We start from the raw sequence: 23,651 nt of genomic DNA on the forward strand, positions 1-23,651 counted from the left end.
TGATTGGGAGTCCCATAGGGTGGCGTACAATTGGACCAGCGTCATCCGGGTTTGGCCGGGTAGGCCGTCATTGTAAATAAGAATTGTTCTTAACTGGCATGCCAAGTTCAATTTAAAAAATGGTGCTGTCACAGATGATATAGTGTCACAGATGATATAGTGGTACAGATACAAAATTGAGTCCTCTATCTATCTCCATGTCTGTTCACACGCGTATCTGCCTTCTCATTGGCTAGACTGGTCCCACCTGAACTGCTTGCTTGCTGAACTGCCTGCTTCCGTCTTTGATTACATATATTTCCATTGTTAGAGCGGTAACTCGAATATCTTGTCAATATAATAGACAATCTTTGATAGGGTTATGGCCGGAAGTGGTGAAAATAGTCAATCGTAAATAGAAAAGATTATTAGCAACGGAATTTGAGATCTGGCGTCACTTTTTTGACGAGGCAAAGAAAAATAACATGAAAAGAGGTTCAACATCTTTAATACTTTATATATGAATACTATAATATTTTGGAAACCTAAACCTTCCCAGTACAGGTAGACAATATATCCGGTAAACTTTCCTTTGAATCCCAAAATACACGAACTGGAAATGTAACCATTTAGGCTGTCGGAGGAATATACACTATGACAGTAATTGGTTGATTTACCTCAAGCTATAGACGTTTGATTATATGTTTTTACGTCATTTAAGAAGTGTCCTTGCTATCAGGAATCCTTGGGATGTCCAACTCTGACATCACACTTGATATTATTTTAATGGACCAAAAATGTGCTTATCTTTCAAAAACAAGGGCATTTCTAAGTGACCCCAAACTTTTGAATGGTAGTGTGTGTATATATATATATATATATATATATATATATATATATATATATATATATATATCCAGTGGCAAGAAAAAGTATTTTCCCCCATCTGATTTTCTATATTTTTGCATACTTTTTTTTATCAGATCTTGAACCAAACCTTAATATTAGATAAAGGGAACCTGCGTTTAAAAATACCCCCCCAAATATTACTATTTCATTTATTTTGTTTTTTAAAAAAGTAATGCAACACCCCTGTGTGAAAAAGTAATTGCCCCCTTTAACTCAACGACATTTGTGGGTTTTCAAGCATGAACTGCTTGTTTCAAATTAGGCAGTCCGTCCAACCGGCCTCAAAACTACAGACAACGTGTAACCATGCCAGCCCAGGACTTTCACATCTGGCTTCTTCACCTGCAGGATCGTCTGAGACAAGCCTCCCGGACAGCTGATGAAACTGTGGGTTTGGACAACCGAAGAATTTCTGCACATACTGTCAGTAACCGTCTCAGGGAAGCTCATCTACCTGGACGTCGTTCTCACCAGGGCCTTGACCTGACTGCAGTTCGGCGTCGTAACCGACTTCAGTGGGCAAATGCTCGCCTTTGATGGCCACTGGAGAGTGTGCTCTTCATGGATGAATCCCAGATTCAACTGTACTTGGCAGACAGCATGTGACCAGTCCTCTTCTGGTTGTGCCGGGTGGAGATTATAACAGTACATGGCCGAGATGTTCAAACGTTCATAGATGACCAGCAGGGTCAAATAATAATAATCACAGTGGTTGTAGAGGGTGCAACAGGTCAACACGTCAGGAGTAAATGTCAGTTGGCTTTTCATAGCCGATCATTCAGAGATAGAGACAGCAGGTGCGGTAGAGAGAGAGAGAGTTGAAAACAGCAGATCCGGGACAAGGTAGCACGCCCGGTGAAGAGGTCAGGGTTCCATTGCCGCATGCAGAATAGTTGAAACTGGAGCAGCAGCATGACCAGGTTGACTGGGGACAGCAAGGAGTAGTCAGGTAGTCCTGAGGCATGGTACTAATACAGCTGTGCCAAGCTTATAGCGTCACACCCAAGAAGACTCAAGGCTGTAATCGCTGCCAACGGTGCTTGAACAAAGTACTGAGTAAAGGGTCTGAACACTTATGTAAATGTGATATATATATATATTTTTTTTATATATACATTTGCAAAAAATCAAAAAAAGTTTTTGGCTTTGTCATTATGGAATATTTGGTGTAGATTGATGAGGACAAAAAAAAATGTGTTCAATTTTAGAATAAGGCTGTAACGTAACAAAATGTGGAAAAAGTCAAGGGGTCTGAATCATTTCCATATGATCTGTATATACAGTACCAGTCAAAAGTTTGGACACACCTACTCATTCAATGGTTTTTCTTTATTTTTACTATTTTCTACATTGTAGAATAATAATGAAGACATCAAAACACTGAAATAACACATATGGAATCATGTAGTAACCAAACAAGTGTTAAACAAATCAAAATATATTTTATATTCTTCAAAGTAGCCACACTTTGCCTTGATGACAGCTTTGCACACTCTTGGCATCACCTGGTTGTCTTGTTGTTAATTACAAGCAGGGGTGCAACTTTCACTGGCGATGGGGGGGAGGGGGGGGGGGACATTCTGACATTTAATTTCTGCCCCCCGTTTTACCATTGGAATGTGATACAAAAAGGGTGTCGGGTCTGCTTTAGGACCACGCGGGCGCCTCCCAGATGTAGGCTGTTTGTAGTGTTTTTCCGAATGGATAATAAAAAATAAAAATAAATAAGTTATGCCCCCCCCCACTTCTAAAATCAAAGTTTTGCCCATGTATATATATATATATGTCACTTATTAATGGACTTGTAAAGTTTTAGTGTAGGGCAGTTCCAAGGATTCTGTATAGCACTAACCATTTATGAAGCGCAAACATACAATTAATTTATATAAATAATACAGCTTTATGAATCAATTTACATACAAATCACACGATGTGCAAGACCAGGACATTTGAAAAATTCCTTAATACAAAATTTTATTTAAAAAATTATACATTTTGTGAAGGAAATGATGGGAGGAGCTCAGCGGGACACTGTATTGTTCCCAGCTGCGTTGTTGTAGGCACGTTATTGCAAGCATGGCCGGGGACACTGAAACACATCTCAGTGACTATGCCGAAAATAACAACGTTATCCGACAACCATTCCTTATCGGAGTGTCCGGAGGCACTGCCAGTGGCAAGGTTAGCACCTTACATATACTGTCTATTGTTGTATGTTTTTAAAACTGATGGAATGTGTTCAAGTCGCTCGTAAACTCGTCGACCGCGTGGCTCATGTCATACTGTTGGTTTGAATGACATCAACCCCTTGCCAATCTTGAGTAATCAGCATTTTATTAACGAGTTGGCTAAATGATTGTAACTTTTACATGTGGTTTCCTTCATCCGTTGGCATCATATTCCCCTTGTCCCCAGGATGCCTAATTCCACCACACACACACACACAATGGAAACAGTTTATTAAGTTGGCAAATACATTTAGTTAATTATAGTTGGCTATCAAATCAACCAACAGTTTCTAGTTAGTAAATTAGCTAAACTGTAATCGTTATATTTTATCCCCGGCACTACATGCTAACATTTATGTTATTAAGTAGACTGGCTAGACAGCTAACGTTAGCTAGCTACTTTTTGTTGCACACACAGCTATAGAGAGCCTATAGCTTGTTATCTACCGCGCCGTACAGCCAGCTAAATCACTCTTTTGTTTAAGGTTATTTGTTTAACTAGCTAGCCCCGCGGGTTAGCCGAATAAGACCACGGTTCGTACCCTCTTCTGAATGTCAAAGTGACGAACTATTCGACACAATGTGGCTATTATCCACTATTGGACTTATTTATTGACGGAGGACACGACTTCTGGCTATTTCAGTTGAATCTATTGTTGACGCTTAGCAGCCTAGCTAATATTAACCACATAACAATAACAGACGTGGGCGCAAGCGGGAAACGGGCGTCAGTTGCTACTAATACATTTTTAAAAATTGTATTCCAGTATACTTTTGCAGGAAGAAAAGCAGGCTCGGTACATATCTTCCTAATATAATTATTCTTGCACATATGCTTGACGCACACAGAACTGAATTCTTCATCTAATGAACATAATGTCCCTGTACAAGTCACTTATTAATAAGTGACAAGTCCATTTCCCTGTACAAGACTTATAAGACCTGCTAGGTATTGCATAAAAAAAACGATGGTATATACAGTACCAGTCAAAAGTTAACTCACCTACTCATTCCAGGGTTTTTCTTCATTTGTACTATTTTCTACATTGTAGAATAATTGTGAAGACATCAACTGAAATAACACATGGAATCATGTAGTAACCAAAAGTTACTTTAAGACACGAAGGTCAGTCAATCTGGAAAATGTCAAGAACTTTGAAAGTTTCTTCAGGTGCAGTCCAAAAAAACATCACGCTCTATGATGAAACTAGCTCTCATGAGGACCGCCACAGGAAAGGAAGACCCAGAGTTACTTCTGCTGCAGTGGATAAGTTCATTAGCGTTAACTGCACCTCAGATTGCAGCCCAAATAAATGCTTCAGAGTTCAAGTAAGGCACACCTCAACATAAATTGTTCAGAGGAGACTGTGAATCAGGCCTTGATGGTCAAATTGCTGCAAAGAAACCACTACTAAAGGACACCAGGAAAAGACTTGCTTGGGCCAAAAAACACAAGTAATGGACATTAGACCGGTGGAAATCTGTCCTTTGGTCTGAGTCCAAATTTGAGATTTTTGGTTCCAGCCGCCAAGTCTTTTTGAGTCGCTGACTAGGTGAACGGATGATCTCCGCATTTGTGGTTCCCACTGTGAAGCATGGAGGTGGGGGTGTGCTTTGCTGGTGACACGGTCTGTGATTTATTTAGAATTCAGGGTATACTTAACCAGCATGGCTACCACAGCATTCTGCAGCGATGCACCATTCCATCTGGTTTGCGCTTAGTGGGACATCATCTGTTTTTCAATTGAGATTGTTTGAGATGAGTTGGACTGCAGAGTGACGGAAAAGCAGCTCAGCATATGTGGGAACTCCTACAAGACTGTTGTAAAATCATTCCTCGAAGCTGGCTGAGAGAATGCCAAGAGTGTGCAAAGCTGTCATCAAGGCAAAGGCTGGCTACTTTGAAGAATCTAAAACCAAAAATATATTTTGGTTTAACACTTTCAGTTACCACATGATTCCGTATGTGTTATTTCATAGTTTGACTGGTACTGTACCGTCCCCGGAATGTCATGTAACAGAATTTATACAGTTGTACATTTTGTCATTAAATAATTGTCACTAACAAAATAACGTTCTCTAACCATCTTTAAAAAATGAAGATGTATTATTTTTCTGTTATTCCAACTCAAACACCTATGAGGGGAGAAATTATGTTTATATACAATTAACCAGGATAGTAATTCTTGAATTTAGTTTAGTGAAGTTACATTTTAGGATAAATTCAATGACTAACTTTTTTTTTCTTCAAAAACTAGAATTGGAATAATATTACAAATCCTATCCTTAAATTTATGTAATTGTTGATCCATCTAGTCTTAAATAATGTTGGATGTACCAAAATCAAGCACATTTAAACATCCTTGATAAAAAAAAACATTTTATTTAAGTATTCCTTCAAACAAAATGGAAGCTGTCTACGTCTTTTTAATTGTTGCTTGGGGGAACATCCAATGCCATTGCAGAATATATTCATCTTGATAATCCTTCAGTTTTTGACAGCAATATGACTCTTTTTTTAAAAGAGATCCGTTAACAACGAAGCATAATATTTTCTTCACTTTCTACTTGTACCCAGGCTACAAATAAATGTATTTTGTTCGCTAGATTGTTTGTTTTTAAAGTAGTACAGGACGCAGTCAAGATTTTTATGTAGTTACCACACTATGTAGTTAATAGCTTTGTGATTTGATAATGACGTGTTAACACTGAGCCTAGTATGGCCTGTAGTTTTCCACTATTTGTTCGTACTTGTTGGTTTGAGACCACAATTAAATACCAGTCTTGATACCAACAGTACTTTGGAAAGCAAATTAATAGTTTGTGTCATATCACCAGGCATATGTAATAAGCTTGTGAAATGAACTACTGTTAAAATTCTTAAAATAACTCGATGGAAGCTTCTACTCAATGTCCTTTCCATTCCCTGGCCCCCTTCCTTACCCTCCTCCGTTCCTATTGTTCTGTTGACCCATACATTAAGTTAACTTTTGGCATCGGGCTACTGTTTGGCTCTTTGAAAATCCCTGTACATGGTGTTGGGTGTGACTGAGGTGGGGTGGTTTGGGATTGCTGGCCTCATGGAGTTATGAGGAAGTAGTGAGCGAACAGTAATAACCTGCAGTGTGGTGTAGCAAACATGGTGAACTGAACATGATGTCACATTACCCTACTGTAAGTGCACTGGAACCAATGTGGCTCGGGTTGAATGGTATCCAGGCTTGTGCCTGCTTGCATTTGCTAACAGATGACTTACTGCCTGTAATATTTACTGTACACACACCCCGCTGTAGTGTCATGTCTTGCCAAATCATAGTCTGTATATAGAAGCTACATCGTGTTTGACAGGCTCTTAGATGAGGAGCTTTAGGTTAGTCTGTGTGCTGCAGTGCTGAACAACACGGTCTCCGGAATGGGCGTCCGATTTCATTGTGACACTTTTTTTTTCACGGACACAAAAGCACCATAGTCTGTGGCAGGTCAGGAGAATGCCCCGTCAGCACTGGCAGCCTGGTAGATGGGAGATCCTGGCATTTGAGGGTGTCTGTGAGGACAGGTGGCCTGGGCACTGGGAAGGGCACTTGGGTCCAGGGTGGTACTTCCATAGTGCTCCATGTTTTTGCTGGGGTACTGGGTACAGTATGTTTCGCTGGGGTACTGGGTACAGTATGTTTCGCTGGGGTACTGTGTGGGGCTGTGGTGGTCATGAAATTGTCAGATAATGATTGTCAATCAAATAACTGCGGTCTCACAGTAATTGACCGTTAATTAACAAACACATTTAGCATCTCCTGGCTTCCACACATAGTCTACAAGCCACTGATGCAGACCTTAGGAACATCGACAGTCTAATAAAACCAGTTTAATATAGCCTACACTATCACAATCAATCCATTTAATTTAGAAACAAGAAATTAAGAAATGTGGTCTATTTCAGAACAGAATAGCATACTCTGAGTTGGAGTTAGTTGCTTAGAATTCTGTGGCATTCTTTTTTTTAGTATGAAGAATACAATTGAACATGGCTGAATAAAATAGGATATTTATTCCAAACGAGTGCGCGCGTGCAGCTATTCTGTTTTGAGCGGTTAACAAAGAAACCGGTCCTCCTATATGCTTTATTTTGTTATTTATGAAACTTCCGTTGGGATACCAACATTGGGCTTTGTGTTTAAATTTTTAATACATTCTAAGGCTGCATGATACAACTCCAATGATGATTTGAAAAAAGTGGCATGAAAGGCATGGGCTTTGTTTTTTGCGCAGGTTGTACACACTTCATCAGCGCCTAATTCACAATTTGACAAGCACTTGATAATGCCTTGAATCCAGGCGGAATCCCCTTTGGCCGTAATGCCCCCTAAAAAAACATGCAATTTGCGGCCAGAGGCCGTTGTGCTCTTGTGTTGAATATAAGAATTTTAATTCCCTTCTCCCGGGTGCGTGCTACGAAGCACCTCTCAGTTATTAGCCAATGTCCGTCACATGATGGGGTCCTTCTCATAGGCTACAAGTGAAGACTAACACATCGGCTGTTGGAAGAACTGTCCACATTTGCTTGTAAAAAGCTGTCGTCGAGGCAGAGGTGGCTACTTTGAAGAATCTAAATTATAAAATATATTTTTTGTTTAACACTCTTTTGGTTTCTACATGATTCCGTATGTGTTATTTCATAGTTTTTATGTCTTCACTATTATTCTACAATGTAGAGAATAGTAAAGATAAAGAGAAACCCTTGAATGAGTATGTCCAAACGTTTGCCTGGTACTGTAGTTTGCAATAGAAGTTGCTTTTTAGGTGTCATTTTCATTTAGGTTTGGGTATAATTTTGATTAACCACATGACAATCATTGTAAGATATATATATATATATATGAAGACGTTATTGTAAATTAAATTAACCTGCTCCGTGAAAATGTGCATATGAAAACTAACTGCCACGCAGATCGGTAGAAATGATCAGATAAATTGTCATTCCACCTGAGAAAGGTAGCCGACTCCTCCTGTAGCTTTTACCGGCAACTTCCGGAGAGTAACAGGCCTGCCAACATTTGCGTACCAACTACTAAATTATCTGTCCATGTACACAGGTATGAGATCTGAGTTAAAAGTGTATTTAAAAAAAATTAAATAAAAACATTTTAATAAAAAATAACTCCACTGAGTAAATCTAACATCTCGATTTTCAAGCTGCAACACACAAACATGTACAGAGTTTGTCAACGGACATGGAGATTAATACGTCATTATTTGATGTAGCTACCCGGTGTCTGCCCCTCCTCCTGTTTGTTGTGATGCAGAGTTGTGCCGACTGTCAGCTGTACGTAAACACATGGACAAATCCCTCTTCGACTCTGTGTTGTGGAAAGGTAAACACTGATTGTTTCAAGCTAACGTTAGTGAACATAAGATGGCCATTCAGTGGGCTCTAAAGTGCCAGCAGTTCACTTTAGCTAGTGACAGAAATTCAATGCAAATACCCCCCCAAAAAACTTTTGAGCAGAGTCTGGTCAACATGCGCACGGATCAGGCCTGAAGAGAAATTGGCACAAGTGAGGGGGGGGGGCGCCTGGTCTACTCCCACCTTTCGGCTGATATTGGTCATGTTCCGCAGCAATGCAGAATGCAAACTAATATTCAGTCTCGTTTCCAAGAACAAAACCCAGGACAGAGCCTCCCTCAGTTACAGACACGTTGTGTGCCCTCGTTACCAAGAAGGTTTCAATGATTGACAGAGGAACTGTTAGCCACAGATAAGTCTACCCTGATGCGTAAGGCTAAATCTGCGAGCTATCAGGCAAATCTGTCTAGGAAATGATTTTCTGAACATTTTGAAGGTCTCCAGAACATTTGTTCTCACCCCCTGTTTCCTATCATAGCTTTTTTGTTTTTATGGATAACATGTTTCCTTGATACTGATGCTCTGCTTCAAATATTTGTTCTTATCATATCAGTAAAAAAAAAAGGGGATTAGACGTTTGTACATTTTGTACCTAAACAAATAACTTTAAAAAATAAAATAAACTCCAAGAATAAAGGCTCTTTGTTTTTTCTATTTAGATCTTGTGACTTTTACCATACGTGTAAATGGAATGCTGTCAAATTATCCCAAACTTTTATAGACCTGATTGATCGCAATTATAGAATTGTACCAAGACTCACAAACGGCACGCACACGAGTGTCCGGGGAATGAACCCCAATTCGCCGTGTGCTCTGCGGGCGAGTTGAATCTCCAATTTGCCGCATTGGACAGGGTTGGCAGGTCTGGAGTAATAGCAGAATCTGAAAGCCAGCAGGAGAGGGAGGAGATTATCTAGATCTCTGGCTCCCTCTTGTCTTATTTCATCAGACATGCTCAATTCATATAGTTGATTTTATTAAAGTCATAGGGAGTGTCTATATAGAAAAGTTTTAAATTGACCAATCGATTAGTCGAAAGACCAGGCTTTCCGATGACCAAGATTTTGTCGGACAGCCTAATATTTTTGCCTACTTTTACTTCACTACATTCCTGAAGAAAATAATATAATTTTTACTCTATAATTTTTTTTTTCTGACACCCAAAAGTACGTGTTACATTTTGACAGGAAAATGGTCCAATTTATACACTTATCAAGAGAACATCCCTAGTGCCTCTGATCTGGTGGACTCACTAAACGCAAATGCTTCATTTGTAAATTGTGTGAGTGTTGGTGTGCCCCTGGTTAGAATTTGTAAGGATTTTTACTTTTGATAAGTACATTTTAGCAATTACATTTTACTTTTGATACTTAAGTATATTTAAAACCAAATACTTAGACTTTTACTCTAGTATTTTACCAGGTGACTTTCACTTACCTTAATAGAAAACGCCTCAAGTTCTCTTTACTGAAGTATTAAAAGTGGGTACTTTCTCCACTGCTCAAACGTGACTGCAAATCTGATTATGAATGTTATGCTTTATTATAAAAGTGTATTTTGGGGAGGGTGAACTCACACGTTGCCTGTGTATGCTAGTTATGCTCTACACCGGTTGTAAAGCGGATTAATAATGTGCTTCATTCTAAGAAGGTATTTGGCCACTTTAGTTGTGATACAAACCTTATCGAAACATATAGGCCTATGGGCTAGGCTACATGAGGTGTGATACTAACCTTATCAAAACATATAGGCCTATGGGCTAGGCTACATGAGGTGTGATACTAACCTTATCAGAACATATAGGCCTATGGGCTAGGCTACATGAGGTGTGATACTAACCTTATCAGAACATATAGGCCTATGGGCTAGGCTACATGAGGTGTGATACTAACCTTATCAGAACATATAGGCCTATGGGCTAGGCTACATGAGGTGTGCAACTATGATTTTGAAAACGTTGCACAAAAAAAGACATGAACTGTTTCTTGCTTTACTGCACAGAAGCTGGCCGTCATTCACAAGTGAGACTAATATTGTCACCCATCAGACTTCATTTAATCTGGTCTTTACATATATTAAGTAATGTGACATTTGATTTAGAATGGACAATTATCATGCGCCTGTCGTGAAGCAGGGGGGGAAAAATACATCTATTGTTGCTCAACATGAGCTCATGGACTGATGAAGTGTTTTGATTTTAGATGTTCATTACATTTGTATTGATGTCAGTGTTTAGAGGGACAATATACTTCTGACTACCAGGCAGTTAGCAAGTTTAGTAGGCTACTAATGACCATCAGCAGCATCAGAGCTTGGAGAAGACTAAACGGTCACCTGGAATTTGACTGCAGTCATGACTCGTGACCGTCAGTGTGGCACTAATATGGTCACCGTAACAGCCCTAGTACTAGTTACTCTAACTAGCACACTGTAGAACACACTGCAGTACACAGAACATACTGTAACTAGTACACCATACAGTATGCTCTACTCTGTACGGTAACTAGCATACTGTAGAACATTCTAGAACATTCCAGTCTTCTACTGGTGTACGAGGTACTGCCGCAATGTTTGTTCATCAAATTGTGTATTTTATTAAAAATTAAGTAAATAGCCCACATTTGCTTGAAAAATGTATTTAAGGGCCTCCCGAGTGGCGCAGCGGATCTAAAGCACTGCATCGTAGTGTTTGAGGCGTCACTACAGACCCGGGTTCAATCACAGGCTGTGTCACAACCGGGAGTCCCATAGGGCGGCACACAATTGTCCCAATGTCATCCGGCTTAGGGAAGGGTTTACTTGGCTGATCACGCTCTAGCGTCTCCTTGTGGTGGGCCGGGCGCCTGCAGGCTGATTTTGGTCGTCAATTAAACAGTGTTTCCTAACACATTGTGCAGATGGCTCCCGGGATAATACAGTGGGTGTTAAGTTGTGCATTTTGGCGGGTCATGTTTCGGTGGATGCATGACTCGACCTTCGCCTCTCCCGAGCCCGTAGGGGAGTTGCAGCAATGAGATGATCGCAATTGGATATCACGAAATTGGGGAGAAGGGAGTAAAAGTGTTTTTAAGGTATTGTTTTTTCCAGGTTTACATTTTGCTCAGGTTTTTGCTCAAGCACACCTTTTTTAAATAGAAAAACAACAATTGGATGTAAGTCCATAACGGTGCTTAAAACCCATTCCTCCAGTCAAATGACGATGTTATGAATATTTTTAAATAATTAATGAACCATTACTTGTAAAATATTTGATTAAATCCGGTGTTTGTCATGGTTTTGTATTTTGGTGTTCTCTGTGTGAACTGAAAATGAAATACATTTCAACTCTATCTCTGACCATTGTACAGGTACTTTTTTTTTATTTTTTTAAGCCCATAACCATGTGTATGAGGTGTATAGTCTTGTTTCAAAGTAGATTTGTTTAAGATTACCATTTACTATCTTCATTGAATGTTTTCATAATTTATCTGCCGATAGGCCAAATGAGCGGCTCTCTCACCGATGCGATCCGGTAGGCTACAGACGAGTCACTCACTTTAGCATCACTGTTTGGCAAACCCCGACGTCTAGGAAGCCCTTTGGTTTACTTGTCCCGACGTCTAGGAAGCCCTTTGGTTTATACTTGTCCCGACGTCTAGGAAGCCCTTTGGTTTATACTTGTCCTGACGTCTAGGAAGCCCTTTGGTTTACTAGTCCCGACGTCTAGGAAGCCCTTTGGTTTATACTTGTCCCGACGTCTAGGAAGCCCTTTGGTTTATACTTGTCCCGACGTCTAGGAAGCCCTTTGGTTTATACTTGTCCCGACGTCTAGGAAGCCCTTTGGTTTATACTTGTCCCGACGTCTAGGAAGCCCTTTGGTTTATACTTGTCCCGACGTCTAGGAAGCCCTTTGGTTTATACTTGTCCCGACGTCTAGGAAGCCCTTTGGTTTATACTTGTCCCGACGTCTAGGAAGCCCTTTGGTTTATACTTGTCCCGACGTCTAGGAAGCCCTTTGGTTTATACTTGTCCCGACGTCTAGGAAGCCCTTTGGTTTATACTTGTCCCGACGTCTAGGAAGCCCTTTGGTTTATACTTGTCCCGACGTCTAGGAAGCCCTTTGGTTTATACTTGTCCCGACGTCTAGGAAGCCCTTTGGTTTATACTTGTCCCGACGCGATACCATGGACATGTAACTACGTTTTATGAAAACCTAAGGCATATATAGAAGATCGACTTTATTCAGTCAGTTCAACACTTTATTTATTTATTTATTTATTTATTTATTTATTTATTTATTTTAAATAAAATTTGTCAACTTGCTGTTCAGTTGTCAATCAATGCACAGTAAATAGCCTACTATGCACCACAACTCCGTGGCTGGCTATGTGGAACACGAGAAAGTCATTTATTTTCTGTATCGGAAAACAATGAAGCTAAGTCGTGTCATTTACTGCTTGTGTTACATGGGACGTGAAAATTCACCAGCATCATGTCCTCTTCCAACTGTGTAAAGAAATGTGACTGCAACCAGAGATCTGTATATAGTTCCGATGTTCATGTCTCCGCCCTAACGATGGGAGTCATTGTCCCCAAGGCGGGAAGGCAGGCGACAAGCTTAGGTCCACGATAAACCTAGCAAATGTCGTTTGTTTTTACATCAGTGTAAAATGCGTCCTGTGTTCTTCTGTGTGTCTGCAGTCGTCGGTGTGTGAGAAGATCATGGAGCTTTTGGGCCAGAACGAAATCGACCACCACCAGCGACAGGTAGATTCCATTCTCTCCCCCCAGTCCTGGTTTTTCTGCACTGTAGCTCACAGCCATAGCACTCAGGGTTTAGCTTCCACTGTGCAGCCCTGACCGATCTGCGTCATTATTTTTCCAGGTAGCCAACCTCTCTCCAATCTATCCCTATTCTTTAGTTTTTTTTTATATATATATACCAGTATTATACAACCCGAGATGGTTAGCTTCCTCAGTGTAGTGCTGACTTATGTCGTTGTTTTCCAGGTAGCCATCCTCAGCCAGGACAGTTTCTACAGAGAGCTGACTCCAGAACAGAAGGCAAAAGCACTCAAGGGCCAGTTCAACTTCGATCACCCAGGTATGGGGTTGGGTCCGCATAGGGCTGCTAGCTACATAGGACTGGTGGGGCCGCTAGCTACGTGGGACTGGTGGGGCCGCTAGCTACGTGGGACTGGTGGGGCCGCTAGCTACGTGGGACTGGTGGGGCCGCTAGCTACGTGGGACTGGTGGGGCCGCTAGCTACGTGGGACTGGTGGGGCCGCTAGCTACGTGGGACTGGTGGGGCCGCTAGCTACGTGGGACTGGTGGGGCTGCTAGCTACGTGGGACTGGTGGGGCTGCTAGCTACGTGGGGCTGCTAGCTACGTGGGACTGGTGGGGCTGCTAGCTACGTGGGGCTGCTAGCTACGTGGGACTGGTGGGGCTGCTAGCTACGTGGGACTGGTGGGGCTGCTAGCTACGTGGGACTGGTGGGGCTGCTAGCTACGTGGGACTGGTGGGGCTGCTAGCTACGTGGGGCTGCTAGCTACGTGGGACTGGTGGGGCCATGCTGGCTACGTGGGACTGGTGGGGCCATGCTGGCTACGTGGGACTGACGCACAATGCACAGCTCTTCAGAAAATGCAATCTCGTGCAAATTCATTGTTTTATAATTTAATTGTGTGAGTTTGCCCTTTTGATTGTTCGTCTATCAATTCCCCATTCCATATATTACCAATAGTACATTAATGTTAATAACCATCATTTCTTATCAACAGTGTTTGTTTGGCTACGGTCATTTCTGCTAATGCATTGAATTTTTGTATTATTATTAATATTATTAGTTGTTTACTGTTTTCATTGTTGGAGTGGACACGTTGTTTGCAGAGCGCACAACCAATGCTACACTTGTGAGAAACCACTTTTGGTTTATTTCATTTCATTTTGAGTTTGGTCAATTCATTAATTGTCTTTTGTTTGGAGCTCTCCTGTCAATGTTGAGTAAGGACGTGTACCTGATTACACACACAAGTATTCCTAGGCAACCTGGCCTGTGCGCAATTGTATAAATGTGCCCATTTGGGGGATCTGATTTAATATTTCCTATTGGCTTAACTCACCACCGCCAATGAACTGTGGCGCTTCTCAAAGTAAATTTTTCAGCAAGTAAAAGTCTGTCTTTTAAATTCAATGAGTGACGATAGTTCCTCGATGTATTTGAAAAATCTTTCCAGTTCTCTCCCTTTCCAGTGAAAATGACATAAAATAGGCCAACCTGATTACTTCTTATCCCTTGCATGAATAAGTCTACAGGGCCGGACCCAGTTGATAGTTGATACAATGATTCACCCTTTTTAATTATATTTCAAACTCAATTTATCACGTGATCCATGGCCACATTTCATATAAAATTTCAGAGTTTTCAATTTTTGGCCTCTGTCGGCAATCCATCCCTCATACACTCAGCCCATCTTCCTGCCATACTCCTAGTCAGCAGATCTATAATAGCAGAGTCTCTCTCAGCTGCTGCACGGGGGGGGGGGGAATTAACACTTTCTCCTAAAGTGTTAATTTCCTCTCACTGATTTAAAAGAGAGATGCCTGGCATAGTCTAGCCCATGTCTCCTCCAATCCAATACTTTTTAGATTTGTGTGAAGAAGTGTCAGGAGATATTATTTTCTGGGAGACCCAGGGTCTGAGCGACAGAGCATTACAGCTGTGACCCAGTAGACTCCACAGAGATTCCTCAATTACACTAGTCTAGTGTGTGTTTGATAGCGTGTGTTCACATGTGGGTTTAGTGGAGGCCACTGTCAGCAGATGGGTACATGGAGGTCTATGTATGGTCTGTTATTTTACCAATTGAATGGAAGTGAAACCTTTTTATTTTTTTATTTTTATTTTTTACTAAATCTCCTGCTTTCTCTTAAGCCATTTCTGTCTCTTGTTGTTTTTACTTGTGAATCGCATGGAATTTTTCTTTCTCTAAATCTGTCATTCTTCAGATGCCTTTGACAATGAGCTGGTCATGAAGACTTTGTGGCAGATCATGCAGGGGAAGACCGTACAGATCCCTGTGTATGACTTTTTCACCCATTCCAGGTGAGCTCCTTGTTGTTGCGGTGTCCACCGGGGGGGGGGGGGGGGGGGGGGGGGTAGGCGTACTACAGAGCAGGATCAAGGACTTAGCCAGCTAACTCGCCTAAATATCTTATCTTGAATTGGACATGGTCTAATTGACTCAACAACCAAAATCACATATCCAAAATGTAGCTTTCTTAATGAATCAGGAAATCAATAGTTCTATATCAGGGTTAGCTGGCTGCTGCTTGATAGTATACCCCTCTACTCTTGTTTGTATTCTAACAATAACTGTACATGTTTCTAACCCAAGTATTCTTATTTGTCAAGTTCAGGTATTACCTACTGAGAACAGCCACGTAGAGCAGGTTTCTGTGGTCTGTTTTAATACAGCGTTGTTGGGTATTCAATCCCATTTTATCTGTCTCATTGGTTGTCTCTAACAGGATGTTTTCTTAGGAAATATCAATACAAACTGTTTGTACAATACCAGGCTGTTCGTTCTTATTTTATGTCATGTGTCCTGTTGGGTCATCCTGATTTTTTTATTTATTTATATATATTCATGGTGTCTTGTTTGATTCCAGGAAGGATGAGTTTGTGACTGTGTACCCGGCTGACGTGGTGCTGTTCGAGGGCATCCTGATGTTCTACTCCCAGGAGATAAGAGACCTGTTCCAGATGAAACTGTTCGTAGACACGGATGCAGACACGCGGCTTTCACGCAGAGGTGTGTTTGCTGACTCCACTTCCTTGTGTATTTCTGGATAAGGTTAAACGTCGTACAAACTCTTGCCAGTCAGACTCTGTGTCAGTGTCTCTTCACTTCTGTGTTCCAATTCTAGGGGGTGTGTGTGTTCCAATTCTAGGGGGTGTGTGTGTTCCAATTCTAGGGGGTGTGTGTGTTCCAATTCTAGGGGGTGTGTGTGTTCCAATTCTAGGGGGTGTGTGTGTGTTCCAATTCTAGGTGGTGTGTGTGTGTTCCAATTCTAGGGTTTATATTCTGTGTTCCAATTCTAGGGTGTGTTCCAACCTGTTTTATTTCTTCCAGTGCTAAGAGACATAGGTGAACGGGGCAGGGACCTTGAGCAGGTTCTTACTCAATACATCACATTTGTCAAACCTGCTTTTGAGGAGTTCTGTCTTCCAGTAAGTTTCCACTCTGTGTCCCCGTTATATTGTGTGCTAGTCCATGAAGCCAGCCATAATCTTTGCAAATGCTTGCGTAGTTATTGTAGTAATTGTAATGTTTATTTCCAGACTAAGAAGTATGCTGATGTGATCATCCCTCGTGGAGCAGATAACTTGGGTAAGGAGGAAATCAAATCAAATTTTATTTGTCACATACACATGGTTAGCAGATGTTAATGCAAGTGTAGCGAAATGCTTGTGCTTCTAGTTCCGACAATGCAGTAATAACAAGTAATCTAACTAACAATTCCAAAACTACTGTCTTATACACAGTGTAAGGGGATAAATAATATGTACATAAGGATATATGAATGAGTGATGGTACAGAGCAGCATAGGCAAGATACAGTAGATGGTATCGAGTACAGTATGTACAAATGAGATGAGTATGTAAACAGTGGCATAGTTTAAAGTGGCTAGTGATACATGTATTACATAAGGATACAGTCGATGATATAGAGTACAGTATATACGTATGCATATGAGATGAATAATGTAGGGTAAGTAACATTATATAAGGTAGCATTGTTTAAAGTGGCTAGTGATATATTTACATTTACCATCAATTCCCATTATTAAAGTGGCTGGAGTTGTCAGTGTGTTGGCAGCAGCCACTCAGTGTTAGTGGTGGCTGTTTAACAGTCTGATGGCCTTGAGATAGAAGCTGTTTTTCAGTCTCTCGGTCCCAGCTTTGATGCACCTGTACTGACCTCGCCTTCTGGATGATAGCGGGGTGAACAGGCAGTGGCTCGGGTGGTTGATGTCCTTGATGATCTTTATGGCCTTCCTGTGACATCGGGTGGTGTAGGTGTCCTGGAGGGCAGGTAGTTTGCCCCCGGTGATGCGTTGTGCAGACCTCACTACCCTCTGGAGAGCCTTACGGTTGAGGGCGGTGCAGTTGCCATACCAGGCGGTGATACAGCCCGCCAGGATGCTCTCGATTGTGCATCTGTAGAAGTTTGTGAGTGCTTTTGGTGACAAGCCGAATTTCTTCAGCCTGCTGCGCCTTCTTCGCGATGCTGTCTGTGTGAGTGGACCAATTCAGTTTGTCTGTGATGTGTATGCCGAGGAACTTAAAACTTGCTACCCTCTCCACTACTGCTCCATCGATGTGGATAGGGGGGTGTTCCCTCTGCTGTTTCCTGAAGTCCACAATAATCTCCTTAGTTTTGTTGACGTTGAGTGTGAGGTTATTTTCCTGACACCACACTCCGAGGGCCCTCACCTCCTTTGCCTGCGTCCCAATTCTCTACACTTCTCCTACAACGACCAGAACGTCCGTGAGATCTGATCCTTTAATACCCTTCTGGGTTGTATGCAATCTTTTTTTGCCCCTTTTTGTCAATATAGTGAAGGGTTATGGTAAGTAAGGAAAGGCTCTTATGCAGCCGCCACGTTACATGAATTTTCCCTCTGGAGTTTCCTTGTTTTATACCCCTTTTGTGAATGTACAATGGAAACCCTAACTTCACCGTTCCCTTCCTCTGGTTTTTTTTTTTTTTTCAGTGGCAATAAACCTGATAGTACAGCACATCCAGGACATTCTAAACGGCGGACTGACCAAGCGGCACAGCGGCTGCATGAACGGGCACAGCACGCCCGCCCGGCAACGACAGACCTCAGAGTCCAGCAGTCGCCCTCATTGACCTCCTTTGTATTGGAGGCAGAGTGTGATTAGATCTGTACATAATTCCCCAATGGCATTGCTGTATTTAAGATGGAGGAAGGCTACGTCCTGATTCTCTACCCTGTTACCAGAGTGTGCACTTGCACACTTCTGGTCGTTGTAGGAGAAGTGTAGAGAATTGGGACGCAGGCAAAGAGTAACTACCATGCTTATTATTATTACTGTTATTATTATTACTACTACTGTTATTACAGGTACTTTTATTGTAATTGTTGGATTTGGTTCAGGCGGGGGGAGAGAACCTCCAGTTTTTGCAATGAGATCATGTGTTAAGAATGACCCCCTTTTTGTTTTCATCCGTTTATTTCAAATTTGTATTTCATATAGTTTGCTTTTTGACAGATTTAATCAAATGTGGAAACTGGTGTTGTCCAATGAGAATTAAACCCTAAAATCACAGGCTGGGATCTAATTCCTCATTGAGAAAAATGTCGGACCTTGAAATGGGGATGAAACTAGACACAAAGGTGAAATGAGAACTCAGGATTTGCGCTCGTTGTTCGTTCTCGTTGACAATCTTGAAATAGGTTTTTCCTACCCCTTTTTTTTTTTTTTGTCGGTCTTATCGTGTTTTTCTAGTCTGTATGTTCCGTTCCCTAGTTGAGGTGCCTTTTGCCTGTCACTTACCCTCCACCATTTGCTAAGCTACAGAACCTCCACAAGAGGGAAGTTCCAAACTCCATGACATTCTAAATTCTAAATTCCACACAGAATAGGTAGGTTGAAGTAAGTAAAGAAGTAGTAACAAAGGTTGAATATTCTCAAACAAGGGTTCTTTATTATGGAAGCCCAATTTTGGTGTTACTTACCTGACAACGGTGGTATAGTTAGCTTGGGCTGACTCGTCCTGCATGATATCTTGTGTATTTCCTGGTGGTGGAAGCCAAATACAATCTCATTGTCAACACAGTAAAGTGTTACGAGTGCTATAACACAAAATAGAAATTGTCAGGTTAATTGATTAAACTTGCACAAGACCTTCAACTATTTGCATAAAATGCTTTTCCCTAATTAATCTTGAAGCAGAATTAATTTAACATTTTGAAGAATTAAACCTATTGGAGTTTAATTTCCCCTAGTCATTTAGTAATTGTTCATTCCTAATATATTCCTAATACTGTTTTCTCAGGTTGACAAGAGTACCATTGAAGTGCAGAGATATTATTAGTCAAACTGAGGGAAGGGTCCCATAACAGCAATACACCTGAATTACACCTGAATCATTATTTTTCTGACAAGACTTGAAAACATGAAACCAGCACAATGCCTTTTCGCTGCTGAATTGAAACACAATACACAATACTATTATTTCCAATTAGTCAATTTCTATAAAATGGCTTGTAAGTGTGTATTTAGTAATACACACTTACAAGTGTTGTATTTAGTAAGCATACAGTTGCTGAATTGTGACTTAATGTTTACCATACAATTTGTCTGGATGTTGGATTGACGTAGAAATGTTGGATGATTGGAACAATAAAAGCACATTGCAAAGTGGTAGAAAAAAAAAACTGGAGGTGTGTTTGACTTATTCCTGCAACAGCTGATTATTTTTAACGTAGAAAAAACAGTATGTATACAACTAGACAATGATAACGTGCTAGGGGGTACAACAGATTATACAAAGACCTTAAAAGAAACACACGCATTGATCGTTAACAGCTTTCTTATTGGAAGAATGTAGACTGGTCTTAATGTACTGCTTCAATTCCTTATAGAGAAGTTTTTTTTATTAGTGAATTTACATTTATGAATATGACATTTTTCCATTAGCACAATTAGATTTGAGGTTAAATTGTTTTTCTTTATCCTTATGGTTAAGGAAACCGAGCAGCACATTCTCCCATTAAAAAAAAAAAGTAATCAAGGATATTAACAATTATAAAACAATCTTTCCATTTTTTTTTACATGTAGACAATGTGAAACTGTTTCTGGATGCTCAACACAAATACAGTTAATGTCTTTTTGGAGTTTCTTCAGGTAATGATTCGCAGGGTAATACTTATGGATCATTCTGAAAGAGACATCTTGGTATTTGTGTGGTAATAACCAGACTTTTTTCTTAACAGATATTAGTGACCAATGTATTCCAGTAAATTGTGACAATATCCCTTTGAAATAAAGCACGTTCTGACGGAGCAAGGAGAAACATATTTTCCCTATTGGAGAATCAACTGGATTAAGCGAGGGAAGGTTAAGAAGGTGAGGTCTGGCTATACCTCTAAATAACATGAGTTCCAGATGGAATAGCATCAAAGACTCAACTCTAGGTGTTACAGGGATATTGTAACGATATAAAAAAAAAGCCTCATAATTGAGTAACAATGCTTCTGCATTAAAAAGTTGATTCACCAGCTGGATATGATTATTGAACCTGTTCTTAAAAAATAAATACTTTTTTTTTCTATACAAAATATCCTTAGCTGATTGATTCTTGACTATGCGTAAAAGCGTGCCTTGACGTAGCTACGCTTGCGTATTTTGAAACGAGTGTTTACGCAAATGTACTAGAGTGTCAAGATGGTGGTAAGTGAGGCCACATCATTCAGAGCATGCACACTTTCAACAATATTTACATTACCATTAATTAAATACGTGTTATATGTTTCATAGAAAATTGGGCTGCAGTTCAAAGCCACTTTGGAAAATGTCACAAATGTGCGGCCAGAAGGTGAAGACTTCCGCTGGTTTCTAAAGGTAACTAAGAACTTGCTAACCAGCTGATGCTAGCCATTTTACGATGAGCCATAACGTTATATTTATCATGACACACAATAAGCGAATTTGTCAAATGGTGAAAAGTTGTATCACTACATAAACAAGACATTTACAGCACGACAAGCTATGAAAGGTACTCCTGTGACGTTATTTTCAAAACGTTGCTAGTTTTTAGTCAGTAAACAATACGCATGTGACGTGTAACGTTAGGCAGCTAACGGTAGGTAACAATACAAAAGCATTGCTGATCTAGTGTTGTGGACTCCCAGTAACCCATAGAATTAGGATTAGAATAGAATGTGTATGCCATGACTACACACAGTGTATGCTTCCCTAGTTGACAGACTATTCCCTATAAAGTACACAACTTTTTTTTTTTACCAGAACATGTGCCCTGATCAAAAGTAGTGCACTACATAGGGTATAGGGCTGTAGTGCACTACATAGGGAATAGGGCTGTAGTATAAAGTAGTGCACTACATAGGGAATAGGGCTGTAGTGCACTACATAGGGAATAGGGCTGTAGTATAAAGTAGTGCACTACATAGGGAATAGGGCTGTAGTGCACTACATAGGGAATAGGGCTGTAGTATAAAGTAGTGCACTACATAGGGAATAGGGCTGTAGTGTCCTACATAGGGTACAGGGCTGTAGTATAAAGTAGTGCACTACATAGGGAATAGGGTGCCATTTGTGACAAATTCTGTAACATACGTACTTTTGTCACAGTTAAAATGTGCCAATTGTGGTGAGATCCCAGAGAAATGGCAGTATATCAACCTTATGGTGAGTAAAGGTGAATTGTATCAATGTATCTTATTATTCAAAATCACATTTGATATGGTGACGGATATTCCACACTTTGCAGTGACTGACTGTTTCCCTAGGACAGTGTACCACTTAAAGGAGGAAGAGGGAGTGCCAGCATGGTGCAGAAGTGTAAACTCTGTGCCAGGGAGAATTCTATTGGTAAGCAAACAGAGAAGTATTGCACATAAGTTGTTTCATACATTCAGCCATTTCACTTTCCTTTGGGGGATCTGAGATGACTGGATAGAGGTAAGCAACAGCTCCACCTTGTTTCTGCCATGATGTTCATATGTATATGTGTGTTCACAGATATCATGAGAGACACAATCACCCCGTACAACGTGAGTTACAGTACTTATTGTGAAGCTTACCTCTCAATTGATCCTTGGCTTGACTGCAATTGAAGGTGGGAAATGTTTAGTAATAATACTGCCTATTTCATCCTACCACTCTGTTGCTGCTGACACTTGAAGTGTTCTGCTACAGAACAGTACATCTTTAAAACACAAGAGTATTTATTTATTTCAGCCACTCACACCTTCTTGTCTCTTCCTCGTGGTGCTGCTGCTGTGAAGGCTGAGGATAGTGAGAGGTTTAAGACCATGGTGCAGTTTGAGTGTCGAGGCCTGGAGCCGGTAGACTTCCAACCACAAGTGAGAACAGAGCACACTCCTGTACTGTATGTTGTCAAATCTCAGCTAAGGTTGTAGAAGCACATATTATATAGCATCAAGGGGACTTGTTTTCTCCCTTCCTGACTATTCTGATAAAGTATAACAATTGGATCCACTCTACCATTCAAAAACAGATTCCAAATGTTTAGCATAGACATTTCTGAAACCTTGACATTTTCTTTATTTAGTATTGTTTTGTAACAGTTTAATGACCAATGTTCTTAAGAACTTGTAATACTGCTGAAAGAACAATAAAGTCAACTAAAACATGTGCTTTACAATACTACAACACCTCAACCTTGTCCCCCTGTCTCTAACATCACATTACTTTGTCCTTGAAACACAACAGGCGGGCTTTGCTGCAGAGGGAGTGGAGTCGGGGACCAAGTTTCCTGAAATCACCCTACTGGAAAAAGTTAGTATTTTTTAATCTATGGCCAGTAGGTCAACATAGTAAATGTGAACATTGATTACAAGAATAGTTTCCAGTACCCAATACAATAGTTATTTTCAGTTCAAGAACAGCGTTTTTAATACTTCTTCTCCATATCAGGACTGGACAGACTATGACGAGAAGGCCAGTGAGTCAGTGGGCATCTATGAGGTCACACACCAGTTCATCAAGTGTTGAGTTACGGTCAAGCGCTTTGTACGACCGGGATGTAAACACACTGGCCAGATATCCACTCATCCACTGACTGAAATGGCTGTCGGTGTCAGACACATCCAATGCTAATGCAGTGCTGTTGACAGTTATAATGCAGTGCTGTTTGGTTTGTGACAAGCAAGAAGCATTTGAGGATTGATTGGGTGGAATGCCCATCCACATCATCCTGGATTGAATGAGATATGTGACCATGCCTTTCCTTTTGTCACTACCCCAATAAAGATCATGAAATGAAATAAAATAAACTGATAATGTGGTTTTAAGGTTTTCTCTGCCTGGAGTGATCCGTATCAGAATGAATTGAGTAAATCTGAGGCACTTC

General features: G+C 40.7%; 2 protein-coding genes across 2 annotated transcripts; both read left to right on the plus strand.

The window, feature by feature from the left end:
* Positions 1-2,900: 2,900 nt before the first annotated feature.
* On the plus strand, positions 2,901-19,970 carry uck2b (uridine-cytidine kinase 2b). The gene is made up of 8 exons (XM_036986514.1): positions 2,901-3,069; positions 13,198-13,263; positions 13,507-13,600; positions 15,507-15,603; positions 16,170-16,312; positions 16,634-16,731; positions 16,843-16,891; positions 18,279-19,970. Exons 1-8 carry the CDS (start codon positions 2,965-2,967, stop codon positions 18,416-18,418), a joined length of 792 nt encoding a protein of 263 aa, XP_036842409.1. The 5' UTR covers positions 2,901-2,964; the 3' UTR covers positions 18,419-19,970.
* Positions 19,971-20,886: 916 nt separating this feature from the next.
* On the plus strand, positions 20,887-23,585 carry czib (CXXC motif containing zinc binding protein). Its single transcript, XM_021614036.2, has 8 exons — positions 20,887-20,986; positions 21,074-21,157; positions 21,908-21,964; positions 22,066-22,147; positions 22,298-22,329; positions 22,564-22,641; positions 23,012-23,077; positions 23,216-23,585. The coding sequence occupies exons 1-8, from the start codon at positions 20,981-20,983 to the stop codon at positions 23,291-23,293; spliced, it is 483 nt and encodes a 160-aa protein (XP_021469711.2). The 5' UTR covers positions 20,887-20,980; the 3' UTR covers positions 23,294-23,585.
* Positions 23,586-23,651: the final 66 nt, after the last annotated feature.

Source organism: Oncorhynchus mykiss, chromosome 8 (genome assembly GCF_013265735.2).
Source record: "Oncorhynchus mykiss isolate Arlee chromosome 8, USDA_OmykA_1.1, whole genome shotgun sequence".
NCBI lineage: Eukaryota > Metazoa > Chordata > Actinopteri > Salmoniformes > Salmonidae > Oncorhynchus > Oncorhynchus mykiss.

Bases quoted from the DNA above. Each gene is read 5' to 3' on its own strand.
- uck2b (XM_036986514.1), top strand. From the start codon at position 2,965: ATGGCCGGGGACACTGAAACACATCTCAGTGACTATGCCGAAAATAAC. The intron at 13,264-13,506 runs GTAGATTCCATT...GTTGTTTTCCAG, and splicing joins TCGACCACCACCAGCGACAG to GTAGCCATCCTCAGCCAGGA. The intron at 13,601-15,506 runs GTATGGGGTTGG...GTCATTCTTCAG, and splicing joins GTTCAACTTCGATCACCCAG to ATGCCTTTGACAATGAGCTG.
- czib (XM_021614036.2), top strand. The intron at 21,158-21,907 runs GTAACTAAGAAC...CTTTTGTCACAG, and splicing joins ACTTCCGCTGGTTTCTAAAG to TTAAAATGTGCCAATTGTGG. The intron at 22,148-22,297 runs GTAAGCAAACAG...GTGTGTTCACAG, and splicing joins TGCCAGGGAGAATTCTATTG to ATATCATGAGAGACACAATC.